The 18941-nt window shown below is 41.3% G+C and overlaps 1 protein-coding gene across 1 annotated transcript in view; it reads left to right on the plus strand.

The window, feature by feature from the left end:
- Positions 1–18941, plus strand: part of NIBAN1 (niban apoptosis regulator 1) — a 70816-nt gene that overhangs the window by 14737 nt on the left and 37138 nt on the right. Inside the window, exons 2-4 of the mRNA XM_076339573.1 lie at positions 15642–15772; positions 17211–17342; positions 18036–18150. Coding sequence (XP_076195688.1) covers positions 15642–15772; positions 17211–17342; positions 18036–18150 — 378 coding nt within the window. The remainder of the gene's footprint in view (positions 1–15641; positions 15773–17210; positions 17343–18035; positions 18151–18941) is intronic.

The raw sequence follows: 18941 nt of genomic DNA on the forward strand, positions 1-18941 counted from the left end.
GTGCCATATATTTGTCAGCTGACGCCATTCTATATTCATAAAACATGCCTTGGGATCTTTTTTTAGAACTGTAGAGTTTAAAGATTAGCTTATTAGGCATCTCTCTGATGTGTAATTATTCCAGACTGCATAATATGTTAACCAGAAGATAGGCAATTTATATACAGTAGACAAGCAAAGAAGAGTGTATGTTTAAAAAATGAGTTTTCCAGAGGAGTTTTGCAATAAAGGTAGTTCTAATGCATTTAAAAGACTTTTATTTTATTTTATTTTATTTTATTTTATTTTATTTTATTTTATTTTATGTAACTTAAAAAAAGTGTGCTGGCTAGTGAAGCAGTTTTATTTTTGTATTTTATGTGTTTCTTTACTATAATTCTATGTTTTCTTTCAATTTCAAGATACAGTATTTTACAAATTAGAGGAACCCTAGGAAATTAAGAGTTTAAAAAGCACGCTAGGGTATCTGCTCAATCTTGAAGCCAGGGCTGCATTATCTCTTCCGACTTTCTTTGTATTGCTCTGTACTAGTCATTCTTGAATGAGGTAAGATCTGATGCTTTCATTTTTTTCTTGCAGAAGGTTCTTCTGAAGCACACTAAGCAGATATTTTTAATACATCCAAGCAAAAATTGCAATTTTTAGAACTTCAGTTGGCATTTAGACTTTCAGCTTAGCTTCAGAGGTGCTGAGCACCCACCTCGAGCTGGTGGGTTGGTATCCAGCAGTTCTGGAAACATGAGAAGTTGTCTCATAGCAGTGGCAGCAAAAGTAATTTTCAAAAATGCCTTTGAATCTTCAACCATGTATACTGTCCTCTTAGTGACGGAGGTACTTCTAAAAGTGAAATAATTACAATGCAAGGACCTGACCTCATTACTGATTCATAAGAGGTTGTAAGAAGACTGTCATCTACTCGACTATGGTTTTTGTGGCTGTTAGCTAAGGCACATGTCCCTCAGAGGGACATGCCTGCAAGCAAAATTGGAAACCAGTATGTTAAATCTGAGGCCTGTGTTTTGTTGTCCTGACCTCTGAATTTCTGAAACATGCAAAAAAAAGTCGTGACTCAACTTAAACCCAAACTTTTGGAGTCAGAAGATTCAACCTGACTGGCTTGTTTTCGAAGGTTTGGTGCATCTTTGCTAGTCAAGCTCGGGTGTAAAGCAGAGACCATAAGATGCACTTTTTCAACACTGTCTCTCCTAGTCGCCGTGGTTTTGCATTGGAAATTATAAAGAATCCATGAATCATGTTGGCAGTTTTTGTGAATACAGTTTTCCAAAATTCCTGGCCTGTTCTTTTTCAATCATCCTTTTCACTGATCTGCTTTTTAGTTAACCAAAAGCCTGCCTGTTTGTATGAAGCTGCTGGTTTTATGCAAAACCTATGGTGAAACCGTTGGTGAAATAATTGCTCAGTGATGCTTGAAGGGGTAAATAGTGAAGAAGTAATGTCCAAGGGTACGAAGAAGTTTTGCTACTACATGAGTAGCATCTCATCAGAAGAGATGATTGCACTGTATAGTAAAGAAATTAAGAGGTCTTTAGGAGTAATGATAAGGGATAGAAAAGTCTCTGAAAGGGTATTGTGGATTCGAGAGCTCTTGGGGTTGTTTTGAAGCCACACTGGATGCTGTTAGGGAAAATACTTCGTAGAAATTCAGTGCTCATCCTGCACTTCATCAGGCTGGTGAATTCCATCAGCCTAAATGAAGATAGAAAATGGATTTATGTGGCATTCCCTGCATTTGTTTCTCACAAAGACACAGGCTAACTTTAAGCCACCATCAAAGAATGCAAACATGGCTTGAAATTTGGTTGTAGTCAGTAAAAGCAGGCAGCCTTTGGAGGAATTCAGATTTGGATGACATTCAAAATGAGCATTACTCTGTTAGAGGCAGTTTGTGGATATTGGATGCTTACATGGGCTCATGGCAAATTTTTGCAGAGCAGCCCTGCAGAGGCTGAAGCAAAAACTAGACCATCTCATAGGCTCTCCTTTATCTTCTGCAATCAGTTAACTGAGGAGTTTGGGGAAAGACACAAAGAAAAATACATTGTATAATATTGAAATTTCAAAGCAACACCACATAATCATAGTTGTTTATTATTATCCAAAATCTGCTCTTTCTTATGAAGACCTGCGCTAACACAAACATTTTGTGACCCCTTTTGCCACAGAGGGGTGCCTTTAGCATCCTTCTCCCCAGTTGTGAGTCTGTAAATGAGGCTGCTGCCTGGCTGCCTCCACGATGAAATGAACTGTGACAGTGTGCTTAAAGTGCAATTGAGTAGATAGGAGCTAAATATGTTTAAAGTAGCATTACTTTAAAATGATTACTTCTGCATTCAGAAAATTAAAATGTAATCTGATATACATAAATTTGCCAGATAAAAGGCTTATCACACAAAAGCTATTTTCTTTTATTCTTATCAGCTCTTGCATGTTGCATTCTTAGGGTTGGTTTTTTTCTTAGTCCCCTAAATAAAACATTTTACAAAATACAGAAAGATGAAGAATTTAAGTTTTGATACGGACAAACAAAACAGAGGACCATATTCTTCTCCAAAAAGAGAGGAATTATCAGCATCCACACTGATAGGAGCTCAGATTGGATTGATGGGGAGAACTTTATGGAGACCAATGATGGAAGAACTGAGACTTACAAAACTGGAGCTCCATAATTGATCATACAAAGGCAAGAACGATGAAAGCAAACTGTTAAGTGCACTAATTGAGGTATTGCCACCATAGATATAAAACCAGGCCTTGAACATGTTCCGGTTACACGTTGCCACAAGTTGTGGTGTACAAGCAAGTACTTTTGGTGCGTCTGTACATGGAGGTCCTGCTGAAGACCTCAAGGGGCGCAGGGTTACTGTGAACCGGCAGGAGAGCTCTCACCAAACTGTTTCCAAATAAATTCTTGGGAACAAATTTCCTTTTCTTAATAATAAGTTGTCCGGCTGTTTTTCCAAGCCCAGAAGCTCACATGGTCCTCCTGTACAAACACAGCGCTGGAAGAAGGTGGTTTTGATTTGTTTTTTTCCTTTCAAGTTGTGTTGTGTTGTCACAAGCCCTTCTGAATGTGAAAGATAAATGGAGAGGAAATGAGGCAACTTAATCTATTTTTTTCAAAAAGGAAGGAGCATTGAAACATTGAGGCGGAAGAGCTGAGCGGTCGAGGAGACTCAAACACACATTTAGTGAGAGACACAATAGCTGACTGGCGCTTCTTCCCGGGAAGTCTTCTTAGAAATGGAAAAAACAAACACCAGCACTAACCCTATTGTCTTCTTAGTGATGCTTTCATGAGCGCTTGAGGAACTGAAACTTGTCCAGGCGGAAGAAGAATAATGTACAACACTTGGCGGATTGTCAAGTGGCTGGACTGTAACCTCTCTGAGCTTGATTCCACCATATATAAGTGGGCTTTAGTGAAACCAGCTCCATGGAGGAAACACGACTTTGAGGCTCCACCTGTGGAGTTGTGTGCCACCACCTTCCCGTCACAGCAAGCAACACTGTAGCTGCGCCTGTCTGGGAGTCGCAGTCAAACACTCAGTGGGGCTTTGGCGTTTCTCTGAATTATGGCTAAAAATAGAAGTCTAAAAAAGAAAATAAATACTTTTCAACAGTTTGCTGGGACAAAGAGTAATTAGACTTTAAACCCCAGCGTTTGTGCAGGAGTGACTATAAGATAAAGGTCTTGCTTTGTATGTGTCCTCTGTTACATTTACATCAAATTCTTTCTGAACACAGTTCTTCTTTTTCCTTTTTTTTCCTTAAGTTCCCCTAACCTATGGCCTTGTGACCTGGGAGCATTTCTTCTACCTCTGGTGATCTAGATTGCTGGCACTGGCTGGTTGTAGGAAGAGCAGACCTGGTGAACGCGAAGGCAGTCCTTCATTTTTGATACTGCTGCAATTGCAGAAAGTTAGGGGTTGTTTTGCTTTTACTTGAACTCTTTTCAGGATAAAATTTACGGAATTAATTCTAATTTGCTAGCAGAAGGTATACTTTTATTATTCAGGTCCCAACTTTAATTCAGAAGAATCAAATTTGCATAAACTCTGCAAAGTAAGGAATGATTAATTAAGTTTAATGGGTCCTTTTAGCTTTGCAAAAAAAACCCAAAAATGTTCAGATCACTTTGTTTCCTTCTTTTACAGTGCTTTGGAAATACTGGGATCTTGAGTATGGCCTTGCTTAACTTTGGATGGGAGAAAAGAGGGAAAAGGAGGCCACTGGCAGGTCTCCCATGTTGAGAAGCCCCAGGCAGCCAGAGGGCCATCTTCCGTCTTCTGTTTGTTTGTTCCCCTTTGTTTTCTTTTCACACCCTTTTGCCTCATTTTCTCTGCTTCTGCTCATGGATTGACCCTGGACTAAATTTAGCAGGGGCTTTTGGAGCGGGCACATTGGTTTTGTGAGGGAAGGGAAGACCACCTTCGCTCCATTGCAGCCAATTCTGTTTCCTTTGCACCCATTTCACAGCTGGAGGAGAGCAAAAGGCTGCATTCTAACCCAAACTGGGACTTTTGGGTAGTAGCAGCTGCTATAGTAGAGTCTGAGTAAAGCATAAGTGAGAAAACCAGACATAGTCATTCAGACCAAGATTGTTTTGAAGGGTGAGAGGAGACTCAGTCGAGGTCTCAGTTTTCAGCTGAGCATCAGTGTGTCTTCCTCCCCTCGTGTCAAAGCAGACACTTCTGTAGCTTTGAAGAACCCCAGATCTGGGCAACTAATGCTCTGGTACCATGGTAATAAGCAGTGTGGTGTTTCTCAACTAACTTGAATTATAAAGCTTATCTGCTGCATCGCAGAGCTGTAGTTTCCCTTCCCCACCTGTAATATCCACAGAAAAAGAGACTGGTTTACACGGGGTTTGGTGCGCAGATTCATGTAATAATTATATGCTTTTTTCCTAGACTCTTAACCTTAATTGATGCTTTTTTGCAGCCATGGGAAGGAACCTCCTTCCCCACAGGATGAGGCGCCAACACTTCCTCCTGTCTCTTCTGCAGAATTAAAAATTCAGTGAACAGTGTGGTTTTGCTGGCTGGGAGATATTATCATCCACAGAGAAGTAGAAAAGGGTTTGTTTGTAAAAGGGGAGACTTTTAGTTGCATGAATATAGACTCTGTAATGCTTGGAAGTATTTCTTGCACAGTGTGAATGAAATAATTTTTTAATCCATTTATTTCTAAAGATTTAGAAAACGTGTTTAAGGATATTATCTTATTTTTCTGAATGTGAGAACAGACTATCAGCAAGGAGAATTTGTCTAGTTTGGCTTAGCTAAGGTATAGAAAGATTAACCATATATTAGGAAAAATCATTTAGAAATGCCAGAACTAAGAAACATTTGTCTACTGATTCATTTTCCTAGCTTAAAACCACTAGTCCACACTGGTTGCTGTTCTGCAGCTGCTGGGTGTACATATGGATGGATGATATGATGGAAATATATTTTCAGTATGTTTAATACATATGCAAAACAGGTTACTCAAAGCCACTGATTCTGGCTTTACCAGGGCAAGCACGCAGACTGTCTGCTGGGATCATGACATTGCACCCTACCGCATAGTGCTGTGAAACAACATTTTTGTCTTGTAGGTTGTGTCAGCCCTGAACAATTCCTACTGTAGCATCTTTATGGCCAACGCAGTCCATGTGGTGTCAGAAAGTGATCCCACTGTATCACCATGCTTTATAACAACAAAATATATGATATATTAAAGAGATTTTGAAACGATGCCTCACTCAAACTTCTAGGTTTTTTACAGTGGGTCCTCCCATCCTCTCCCCAATACTGTCTTGCTGTGACAACAGTTAAATTTCCTTGCATTCATCTTGCAGTACTATAGCATGAAATTAATAAGAACCTGAAGCAAATGACTAAAAATGCACTACAAATGAAATATTTTCCCATTTTTGTTGTCCAAGCTTAATGTAAAGTAGGAGGTGCAGTAAAAAAATTCCTTGGGATGTGAACTGCATTTTACATATTCTTCTTCCTGTAATACAAAGTTTTATTAGAAGCTTAATTATATATATTTTTTAATTTGTTTGTCCTTTTTAAAAAAGGGGGAAGAGCAGTAAAATTGGTTCTTGGTTTTCACAAGGAGTTGTCTCTTTATCCCTATGAAGACCTATGTTGTCAGCTACATCTAACAGGGATAAATACTTCTGTCTCCTTTGCTATGTGAAATACACATCTGTTATTTTTCCCTCTCTGCTTAATAAAGTTTGCAGCACAAGTGTCACTGTGGTTTTGACTTAAAAGAACTTCCTGGGATGCTGTAGCAGAGATCCAATTTTAATAATACATATTTACCAAGATAGCAACGTGTCAAAAGACCACAGGAGGAGGTTGCCTGAGGGATTGCAAGAGCAAAAGGCTTTTGCAAGCTCATAAGCTGGAAATGGGAAGGAGACCGTCTCCGAGACTGCTCCTCTAAAGCACCCTTCCCAGGGAGAAGATGCGTGCGTTCCTTGCAGTCCCCTTCCAAACGTCCTTCCACAGCTGCTGCCCTGCAGAGGACCAAGGCAAGGTGGTGTTGGCGCAAGCTGAAAAAAGAGATTAAATTGGAACATGGTCCCAACTGGCATACCGGTGACTTGTGTATGGCCTTGGGCTATAGATCAGTGCTTCAAAAATCTGACTGGTGCTAGTTGTTTGGGTTAAAATATGTGTATTTACCCAGTTGGTCTTTTGGGGTTTAAAATGGCAAGGAGGAGCTCTGAGGCTGAAATGATTTCCTGTGATAAAATTAAGAGACGTGGCGGTGGTGTTGGAAAGCCATTAAAATAAATGCCTGTACTTTGAGGCCTCTGTTTTATTTATTTCAGAGATCAATCTTGTTTTTAACCTTTTTGTGCACATAGGCTAGCTGAAATATTGTCCTTTGCAATTCATGACTTTTACTCATTTTCCATGTATATGGGAGCCAAAAAAGAACCAAATGCCTTACGATTCGGTGAGAAAAATTGCAAGGAAAGGGGACCTGACGGTACCCTTATTCTCATTTTCTTACCCACACATAGCCCTTTTCCATTTTGTGGGGTTTGTGTGTTTGTTGAAGAGAAATGGAATAAAATATTACCATGGGATAACGACCTTCTGCTACAGTGCTTAAAAAGTGAGGCCTTCAGGGGAAACCTGGTACTCTTGAGAAGTCTGTTTGGGTTGACTTACACTAAACTGGTGGTGAAACGAGTTACAATGTAAAGGGAATAAAGGGAACTTTAAGACTAACGTAAGGTAACCTCAGCATAAATAAGGCTTTGCATGGAAAGACGTGTGTGTGTACTCATACTGATGTCCAGTGTCATATACGCCTTTGAGTAATTCTGTAATAGACCTGTCTAGTATGGCATAATTTTGGCAAAATAATTCAGAAAAAAGAAATGAGTAAAAATATCTCCTGGATCTATATGAACACACTCCAGGCATTGCACAGAATTAATCTTGTGCAGGGGTGTGTGTCTGTATAAATATCCATATATTCGGAAAATCTGTCGGTGAGTATTTTGTGAAGATGGTTATTTCTGTTATCTGTATCTCTGACATGAGAATGGTTTTCGTTATTTCGACTTGCGGCTGGTCGGGCAGTGAAGTAACTGGCTGCAACGCCTGTCACCTGAAAGGGAGGGAAGAGAGAATACATCATCCTGATTTAAAGAGTGATGTGGCATTGGCTTACATTTTTGGAAAGCTGTTTAAGTGTTCCTAAGAAACATTCTTGTATGACCTACCATGATGTGTAACGTGATGCTGAGATCCAGACTGGAGAAAGCTGCTCAAGACATGCTTGGTGTCCATTCCCCCATTAGTGGTTCAGCCTGTGGCTTGTGGAGTTGAAAAAAACCCCAAAACTTGAAAACCATTGACCTTCACCAAATCAACTTAATACAGAGCATAGTTTAGCTTCTTGTGGCCCCCAGGAACTAGATTGGGTTCATTTGTTTTATTAAATCCCTAGTTCTTCTGGTGCTGTGAAATAAGCTTATAAATAAAGGATTGTCAGACCTTATTCTTGTTGAATTTGACTGTGAGTAATTGTTTCTAGACAGAGCCTTGCTGCTTCTAACCCCATTACCTATAAAGGATAAATTTCAGCAGCCTTAAGGATAAGCCTATCTGACACAATGTTAATCAAACCCTTGGCTTGCGTTGGGCTTGTTTCTGCTTGATTAACCACAAGCCTTTATGTAATTCATGAGTATTTTTTTTTTAATCTGACAGAAGTGCAAAGGCAACTCGTGAAATCTTGTTTCTCCTCTAAATAATGACTCGGCAGTGGGAGCGTTGCAGAGCTGCCGGCTGGTGAGCCCCGCTGTTCAATACCGGAGTGCCTGATCTCACCAGTTGTCATTCAGCTGTTTTAAGGTTAAAATTCAAATCCTTCCCATTGTTTTCCCCATCCCCTGCCCCAGCCCTACTGCTAATGGTTTCCTGATGTTTACTGCTTCTCCCCTCTGCAATGCTGGTGGAGCTGCTTGTGCAGGACCCGTCTCTGGTCGGAGAGGCTGTCCATCCATTTCCCCCAGCACGAGAGGTGACACATGTATGGGAGAAGGTATGAAGAAGCTGGAGGGAGTGGTGTCCCAGGGCTGGCATGTGTCTGTGAAGTGCACATGCTGAAGGAGTAGATGTATGCGATAGAGGCTACTTCTCCATTTCAAGTGGGCACGAGATGTGTGCCACTCCAGCTTGTTGCTTTGCAATCGTGGATTGATGCTAAAATACGTTTCCCTGGGCATTTTCATCGTAACAGCAGCTGGTCTCAAATAAAATATCCTGGCAACATGTCGTGCAGTCGGAGGGAATTGCATGCTTCTTGTGAAGGGCGTAGCATGGAAATAACGTGATTGCAATTGAGATACCCTCCAGAGAGTTTCAAGTTAGAGCAGATGCTTGTGCAGGCATGGAAGGTGCGCTGTTAGGATAATGATGGTTAACCGTAGATGAAAGGTGTGATAGTCCTGTCTCTGCATTTCCTGAGAAGAATTTTCTTGATCCTGGTCTGGGAGGGAAGGGGAAAGGGGAAAGGAAACCTGCATGAGTCTCTGAGTTTGACCCAAGAGACGGGCTGTGTTTAAGCAGGATTAGTGCTCTGTATTTTGCTCTGTGTTTTTTAATAATGAGGCAGTATTCAGAATTAATTTAAAATAGCAGCATCCATAGTTAAATCACAAGCTACTCTTAAGAAAACAAGCCTTCTTTTTAGAGTGTATGAGGTCTGTGTCACTCAGGTCTGTCTACTCCCTCTGAAATACGAGATGCTCATAAAGTTGGCTGAGAAGAACATTATAGATATATAAACCTATTGAAATATATGGGATAATTGTGCAGCTCAGTATAAAATTTAGCCTCATTTAGCGGAGCACTTGAGGAAGAGCTAAGTACTTGAGTAAAACTGTAGAAAGGGAGGTATGCAAGGCTGGAACAGAGCCTGTTATTTTTGGCTCCTTCTTTGCCGTGGATCAAGTTTACATGAACTTACAAACGTGTTTGTTTAGCTTGCCCTGAGAGAGAAGCTTTGCTTCTGGTGGAGCACAAATTTCACACCCACAGTCTCAGCTAGCAAACTTGCTAAGAAATCTGATTTTTTCACAAGACAGCATCGACTTTCCCACTCATCCTATAGAGAAGATGGGCTAAGCACCCAAGAAGTACTTACATGCTGAGATTTAAGAAGAGGAGGATCTGAGGTGTGGTGGATATTATTGTCTCCCATGGATGGAGTTTTGGGTGACTAACTGGAATTTTACCAGTGCGATTCCGTCTCTGCATTGCAGATGGATAATTTGGGCGTGTGTGCACCCCAGTGTAATTACAGCATTATAAGTTTTTAATGAGAGTAGTCTCCATTAATACAAAACAAGGCTGAGAGTAAATAATCGGTTTCAATATTTTATCAGGTGCAAACCATGCTTTTCAGTGTGTCTGCATGGGGAAAAGGGGCGGCTCCACTGGAGAGCTTCTTGGTTTGGCTGAGCGAGTGCAAACAAACCTGTGGAGACATGATTCAGCCAAATCAGAACATGGGATTTGTGTCTGTCATCCCTTTTTTTCATAACAGATACTAAGTCATACATAAGTCACACGAATAACTGAAATACTGTTTCTATAAATAAAGATCAAACTGAGCTATGCTTTCAACAACAAAGAGAGTATTTTATATTGCCTCCCCGTACCTGTAGGATAAAGCCTGGGAGCACTTGGATTTAAACAGTTTCTGGGCAGTACCATAAGTACCGCACAAGAAAGAAAACTGTAGGAAAGAGAGAATTACTGGTAATTTCCGCTGCACCATTACGTGTCCCATAGCACTGGGAGGTGGTGGGCACTGTTAGAGAGGATACGCCAAAGAGAATTGCTTTTACAGGTTTTCTGGTTACCAGATGCATTTAATAAAAGATAATGAAGTTTGAAATGAACGGGTGAATTCAGGAAGAACAGCTTTTATGCACTATATTGCAGCAGAAGCAGCAGAGGCCGCTTCTTTCTCTTCATGGCGAGCATCCAGCCCATTTCAGAGCTGCCAATACTGAAATCCAGCTTTGCCGATTCACAGGGCTCAAGTAGAGCATCTACAATTTTAGATGTTTATCTCAATCACAGGTTGTGTTTATCTTGGACTTGGGATGAAAGTCAACCCATGAGCTGAACACTGAAATTATTTTGTTCACTCATCTTGCTGCTACTCTGATGGGCTATGAGAATAAGATTATATATCTAGATAGACGGATGGACAGATGGATAGTAGTAATTTTAAAGCTCGGTACTGAACTTGCTGAGTAACGTTAAGGCACGCAGTAGGTATAGTTTAAAAGCATGTCCCTGGTTGTGGGTTGCACTCCTGGCTGGTGAAGCACCATGTGGGTATGATCAGCTGGTCTTTTTCTATTGACTTCTGACGGCTTTGCTTGTGGCCTTGTGGAAGAAATACAAAGTCATTCGTTCCTGTTCTGTCTCAATACTTCACACTTGTTTGAAGTGCTGGGTGTACTGGCATTCAGCATGCACAATGCTTATTGTTTCTTTTAGGTTTTATTTTGTCTAGGGTTTGCTTTGATACAGGAAATCATCTACTTTTTTTGCAGTTCATGTCCCTCAGAGCACAAAGTATATTTTCCAAAGGGCTTAAATGGTTTAAGAAGATAAATCCCCCAGACCTTCAAAGAGATTCGTATCATGATCATGGTGTTTTTTGAAAACCCCATTCAAAAGCTGCTGAGTGCAAGCTATTGTGCTATGAAGAGGAAGGGTCATGGTCATCTTGCTACCCTTGGAGGGGTCATCTTGCTACCAAACACTAATATTTAAGTGGAATAACTGCTTTTATGGCAAGTCCTTACCTCTTTCTCTTTCTAACTTCCAAATGGCTGAAGTGTGGTGAGTGTGAGTGACGCCTCTCTTGTATGCCAGCCGAGAAGTTATTGTTTTTTGACCTTTCTGACCTTTTCTTCTGAATTTTCCTGGCCTGCATCCATACTTGGTAACACATTGTTGAGAGCGGAGGAGCATGGCAGGGTGAGCTAGCCAGGCTGCGCATGGCCGTCCAACCAGGCTGAAAGCCAGCTAGACCAGCAGAAATTTGTGGGAGAACTTGCCAAAGACTGCCTTTATTTTTTAACGTTGGATGTCAGTTTATTTCAATAAAAGCAGTGAATCCCAAAATAAAAAGTCGGGTATTTGAGAACATGCTGTGGGTCTGATGACTTGGAGTTACTTACAAGTGTCCAGCATGGGTGGTGCACAGTTAAAAAGGTCAGAGGCAGTGGACAAGCAGGAAGAAACAAGTTGGGGGGGGATTCCAGATTTCCAGTGGGGCAACTGGCAGATGTTTCTTGTTTCTCAGTGCAATGACATTTGGTTTTAGTCATAAAAGACGTATCATAACTTGATGCTAAACTTTTGTGATCAAGCGCAAGGGTGGTTTTGCATAAGAGGAGATGCATCGTGAAGCATTTGGAAAGTTTATTCTTTAGCAGGATCTAAACCCTCAACAAAGGGGGAACATCTGTGTGTGCAGACCCTTGCCACCTTAATTTGACAGAAATCCTTCCACCTCCATCACTGTCATCTTTTGCTGTTGGTAATTTCGATTGCATGCAGGCTGCTACTGGAGATGATCACATTTTGTCTTCTCCTAGGGTAAACATCAATCTAGCTGCTGGGCTTCAGATCACATTTATCTGGGCTGGAGCTGTGCCTTTGCCAGACCAGACGAGTGGGAAAGTGGGCCTTGCTCCATATAAACAGCTCTGACTAAGCAAGCCACACTAAATTTGGAAAAGAATTAGGGGAACTCATTTTTCAACTGCCCTGGAGTATTTTATCTCCGGTTGCCCCATGTTATCATTTCGTGGGAAGAGTTTCTATTACTCATGACTGTTTCCATCATGTTTGTTTTCAGATAGCATATTTTTATCTTCTGTAAACCGAAAGAGTTTAAAGATCCATTGGCGAACAATGGATCAAGGGTCTGTCCACTTCTCTTCCCACCCGCAGGTAGCATTGCAATTCCTGTTGAGCTGAGCGGTGCAAGGCCAGGTTCTCATGTAGTGCCACTCACAACTTCTTAAAAAACCTTTTTCTTCTAATTTTAAGAGGGGGTAGTATTTTTAGTACAGAGATCTTTTGCAGCAAGTAGTATAAAGACTGGAATAAACAGTCTGAAACATTTGCTCCTCAATTCATGTTTTGGTTGATTGTAAATATATTCTGCATATAGAAATCACATTGATGTTATATTTCTCACTTATATATATTATGAATTGCATAGTTCCTTTCTTTTTGGTCATCATACTTTAAGCTGATCTAAGAAAAGTTGACACTGAAGAATCACACTCCCGAGCCGATTTAGCCATAATTGAAAGACTTTGCCAAAATTGCAGGTATTTCCTGCGATTGTTGGGGGTTTTTTCCCAACACCAGAATTTTGTTCTTTGTCCCACTTCCTCTACAAATTTTTACTGCAGGATGCAGGCAGTAGTCAAGTGAGGTCCAGTGTCCCGGAGCCCTCTGTAACAGATTAAGAGGCCGCTGCAAGCTGGAAAAGAAAAAAACGCAGTGGAAAATAGGGGCAAACCCTGGCAGTGGCCTGAGCAGGAAACTCCACCGGGGCTGGGGCCAACAACATCCTACTGCTGGCTGGGACCAGAAGAAAAAAAAAAATGCTATAAAGAAGGCTTTGGGAAGCTTTGTCCTTATTTGGAGAATAAGTTTATGCCTCTGCCCAAAGCAGGCTAGTTTTTAAAAGGCTGTCAGATGGACAGGGATCTTCTGCTTCGGCAGCACCGGTATCCTGCTATTATATGCAAGGACATCCTATAATCGGTAGGTCTCAGTAAAAATCTGGTCTCTTCAAACTGGAGGATTGGAGTCCAGATTGTCACTGGTGCAGTCCCACAAGTAAATTGGTGAAAAACGTTATGTACCTGAAAACTTAACCCGACCTCCTGACATCCCTCCAGCTTTGTGTAATGACTCTGCAAACGCGTCAGTCGGCCAAGCCGTCTCCTCCATGCACCCGGGCAGGGCTCGAAGGGGCGGCAGGTTTGTAACTCATCGGTGGTGTGGGATTGGAAAGGGGCAGAAGTGGGGCAGGTGGGGCTTTCAGTTTAATTGAAGGCAGCGATCCCGTTGATGCTTAAGAAGGAGAGCTGGTTACACGGGAGTAGCTGGAATGAAAGGTCATGCCAATATTGTCGCTAGACTTGAGAGATGCGTCAAATTCTGTGCATCAAACTGAAAATAAAATTGCAGAAGCAGAGGAGCTGATGTATAGCTTTTTCTTTTGTGTGCACGCCCACGTAACTACAGCGATGTAATTATCAGGAGGTTGTAGAGTAATTAAATACTGCAGCTATCTGAATTGATGAAATTACCTCTAACAGCCTGGTAATGTCCCATCTTAGGAGCAAATCAGAGCTGGACCTGAAATAAGCACCTTACAAAATCTTTTGCCATTGCCCATCTCTGCGAACTCCTTTGTAAACTAGTATTTTTCCATGGCAGCCTCAGCCACACATATTTGGGTTTTTTAAATGGAAATAAGGTAGCCAGTAGTAGTAAATCTTGGACCATAACATCTTCTACACCAGAGTATCCCATGTGTTTTCTCCTGTGAAATCCCATGTACTTACTCTCATAATGATCCACGGCTTTTCTCTTTCTTTAACCATATTTAAAAGTATTTAAGATGAAAAAAGGCACTAATATTCTGGGAACTGTGCTGACATTTAAACCCCCATTTTTTGGTGAGCAATGGCAATAAAATCAGTAGTAATCCAGGAAGTTTTTCATGGTTACTTTAGAAGGACTATGCTTATATGCTTGAAACAGCAAATCTGTTGAGACCTGTCTCTGATTTCATCATAGCTGCTGCAGACTTGCAGCCCGTTATATAAAATAAAGAAACATCATGAAAACTCGCAGTGAATCCCTTTTGGTGGTAGTGCTGGTGGGTGGCTGGGAGGAGTTTGTCAATCGGGGAGCATCATCATAGGATTCAGGTGGTTCAGCTTTTCCTGGACTTACACAGTGTTTCTTGCTGGTTCCCCTGTTTGGCCCTTCAGGACCAGGTTTAGGAGACCATGTGTATAAAGGCTTCAAGAAATCTCAGTTTGGGATCTACCATTTTTTTGTCTTCCACAGAAAATTTGATTTTTTTTTCCCCCAAGCAGAACAAAATAAAATTTTGAAAGCATCAGAATTGCTTTAGATGTGAAATTATGTTTCTCTGTTGTATGCTCAGAAAAAACCCTTTGTCTGGGGGTTTAATGGGGCTCCTTAATACAAGGAAAAAAGGGATCTCTCCAGTATCCAGGATGGTCTGGATGCTGTCTAGATCATAGTCCAGGTTTTGGTTTTTGCATTGCCGTAGACTCTTTGAGTCACATACATGCACATGGCTTTAACTTTTAGCGGCACTTCTCTGTCTGTAAAGCATTATTATTTCTTTGATAGGGTTAATGAGTTAATTACTTGTAAATTGCTTTAAGATTCCCAGAAATGAGACTGTCACTGTGTTTATTGCTGTTATTGCTACTGATGAGGTCTTGATCATAGCAAGACAATACAAGATGAGTGTTTATTGCAGCATGACTATCTGTTTACATTAAAACAAAGAGACTGCAGTGCCCAAGCTTAGAAAACATCTTTTGTACGAGCTTTGAGTCAGCTTTAAAATCTGATTATGTGATAAAATTGGCTAATATGGCTAAACACTAGCCAGTATCACTTGTGTATATGTTTCTTTGGAAACCTTATCAGCTCTCGAACACTCACGGCTCTGTGGCAGTATCACCTAGGGAGAACCACATAACGTCTTTTCTTAGAGAAATGGATTTGGGATATGTTTTGCCTGCTCTTAGAAGGAAAAACAATGTCCAAAACCCAGTGTTTTCTCTATATCGTTAATGCCCTGACAAATTCCCTCTGCGCTTGGTTATCACAGCAGCTGAATGCATCTCCAAGGGTTTCCTGATCTGCTGTACAGCAAGTGCCCTTTGGTACTCTTGGGCGGTATTTTGAGTCGCTGGTGATAACTGCTTCAGTTCTGCATTACAATTTCTGAGCTGATGTACATTAAATACAATTAAATCTCTGTTTCTGCTTCAGGAAAAACAGAGGCCGTCATCAAAAACTTCAGCCCGCACTACAGGCGCCAGTACGCGGTGGCTTTCTGCAAGCATGTGCAGGATGAGCTGGAGCAGCACCGAGATTCCCAGTCCCAGTTCCTGAAAACCAAGGTAGGAGGGCACGTAAGCCCTTCCCCATCCTGAAGCTGCCATACAGCTCTGCTCTCCTGTGTGAAATAATTAATGCATTAACTATTTAAATCACACATTTAGTAGTCATAATGTATGAAAAACATGAGCTGGAAGTGTATCAGCTGCTGACTGGGCTTGGTTTTCTTGTTTTTCCCAGTGTTGAATGCCCTCAAGTAAAGTTAATAGGCGGTACAGATACTCAAAGCTTCTAAAAATCAAGCCCAAAGTATTTTTAAAGTTATTTAAATGTTTCTATATATACAAGCACAGTACAGAAGTGTTCTTTCAGCTGCTTATAGTGGATAGATGAATACATAATAAATGTGTATCTAGGACATTTTACGTGTATACTTTCTTATATATAACCCAAGTGTACACAATAGATTTGCAAGTGCAGATGTCAGATTTGGTTCGGTTAGGTTTTAGGTGGAAAAGTTGCATTTGGGTGCAGGTTTAAAGTTTATTTTTGAAAATTCATCTTTGTTTTGGTCGTGTTTGGTTGTCTCATTGTAACATGAGAAGAACCATGACACAAGTTTCTGGTACAAAGCATGCATTTCATCAAGGTATAGTTGGATGCTTGGACAAAACTAGTTGCTTCCTGCTGATTGCAAGGTTTTGCAAGAATCTTGGGTCAGAGATCATACATTCAGGGCAGAAATTTATGTAGGAAACTTAATTAACCCTTTCAGCCATAGCTACAGGGTTCCATAAAGAAGATGGCAATAATCTCCCCTGTGAAGTGAGCTATGGAGAGCTGGTTTTTATTAGAGGAGGAGGGACATAAAGAGAGACAAAAGTCTCTTTATTAGAGGAAAATGCATTGAACCAGCCTTCAATATTAAGAAGATACAAATCTAAATCTTTTGGCCATATTGGAAATCATGGGTTTCCAATGCTCTTGAATAGGGTAAAGCAGTGAGGTGGGATGTAAAAGGTGGGATGATAGAAGAGCCGTGTCTTTCAGAAAGATGCGTATCAGTTACAAGAGCAAAAAAAAGTTACAGGTGCAAAAGCATTACAAAGAAATGGGAAATAATTTACTATTTTATAATAAAACTCTTTGCTGCATTAATGAAATGTTTTAATTGAAGTTATGTAGTGGAAAATGGGAGATAACGAACTACAAGTCATCTTGCATTCAGCATGCCAATCGAAAGGTAAATAAGAATGTCTCTGTCTCAGAAATCTGGAAGTATTTTTGGAAGGCAGAGCTCCTCGGCTGCCTCCTCACCTCAGGCTACAAGAATTTGATTGCACGTGTAGTATCTGCCCGAATCAGAGAGATGTTTATGACTCCAAATTGCGTTTGAAGACTCAAAAGCCCTCGTAGCAGTCTTACGGAAATGTAGAAATAAAAGCTTCAAAATGGTCAGTAATCCACAGTCATTTCAAATCTAGAAAATTGTCTTTGTAGCCGCCAGTGGAAGCTGGGACTGTCTTATACGAGGCAGAGCTGCTGCATTTTGCTGAGGATCTGAAGAAGTGGAAGGACAGATACGTCGTTATCAAAAACGACTACACTGTGGATTGCTTTGAGACTAAAGAGGTAAATGCTTCTTCCTTTTATGTTCTTCTACTCTCCCAAAGAAACTGGTATCAAGTGAATTGGCTGCTGCTGCCACCTTTCTTTTGGCAATACTAGATGAAACATTGTCCTCAGTGAGGTGGCTCCAGCCTTGCGGAGATGGCTGGAAGCTCCACGGGGATGGCTGAGGGTAAACCAAGCACCTTGCGTTGGCCACACACGTTTGCAAGAATTAGCAAATCATTTTAACAGCGCTTTGAACCTTCCTTTGCATATCACAGAACGCTTCTTATCCGTATGTCATTGTAATACGTCCCCGTGCTTCTGCAGTTGGGTTTTAAGTAGCAATTTTTGGGTGGCTTCAAGCTGATTACAGTGAAGCTTTTCATTTGGCAGCTGCTGTAGTCAAACTAGTCCTGGCTGACAAATCAAACAAATAGGGCTTAGAAGAAAATCCCATCCTTTTCCCCTCTCTTCTGTCCCTGGCTCTTCATCACGGCTCATAAGCACTGAGAGGATATTTTTTAATATGTTTTTTACATTTAACCATGTTTTAGATTGTCGTTTCCAGGGAATATATCCAAAATTCAGTCTGACAAAAAAAAATTCCCTTTGGGGAATATCCCCGGGCATTAGCTTTGTAAATGAGTTGTGTGCTTTATGTTTTCCCTCTCCTTAAATTGCTATTTGACTCCCTCTCTCTTGATTTTCCAGGCCTACCAGAAAGGAGCCAGCCCTAAATATCATGTTCTTCCTGCAGGAGGCAAAGTACTGACTTCAGAAGAAGATTACAATTTGCTGTCTGATAAACATTTTCCAGATCCTGTTGGTAAGCCCTGCTTGAAGCTGAACTGCCAAACCCCAGGCTCTGTTCCTTACGCAGACCTTTTCTGGGCAGGCTTTCAGGCTAGACTTTAAAACGGAGCAACAGGAGATGCATGCAGCCCTTTTTCTAAGTCAAAGCACAGCTCTAGAGTAGATGTACACAGAATATGCTATAAGCTAACGTTCAGAGAAATGCTGGCTCCCTTTTTTTTCCAGCGTGCTGGCACAAAGCCGCTGGAAGCATGCAGAAGCAGAGCAGGAACCACACCACCATTGTTCCTGGGCTTTGTTAATATTCCTGGTTTATTTGTTTCCATTTTTAGATGCCAGCTGCCTGTGTTGACTCACAGTTGATAATAAGTCCCACAGAGAGGGCAGGAAGGTTGCTGCTGCTGAATTTGTTGTTTCTGGGACAGGAACCGCTGTGGTCCTGCCTGCCCCCACCCCACTCCACAAAGATGGAGAAAATTTGGGCTTTAAGGGAGCAGATCTCACGTTGCAGAGTCAGATTTGGAAAATGGCATGCCACATAAGGAAAGGGATACGGGCAACATGTAGACAAGGATTTTTTTTTTAAGTCCTGTCTCATAATACTTAAAGTTATGACTGTTGGGACATGTCCCACTTACACCTCTTTCCCAAGGCATAGGGTGGTCAGAGGGTAGCATGGGGCAGTGGTGCCTGGAGGTGTCCTCCATGTGTCACCACAGCTCTGCAGGAGTTGGGGTTGAGCGATGTGGAGCAGCCCAAGGCCGCTTGCGGGCTTCCCATGGCTCTCCCTTCACAAAGAGTGGC

This window comes from Aptenodytes patagonicus, chromosome 5, assembly GCF_965638725.1.
Source record: "Aptenodytes patagonicus chromosome 5, bAptPat1.pri.cur, whole genome shotgun sequence".
In the NCBI taxonomy this organism is placed as follows: Eukaryota; Metazoa; Chordata; class Aves; order Sphenisciformes; family Spheniscidae; genus Aptenodytes; species Aptenodytes patagonicus.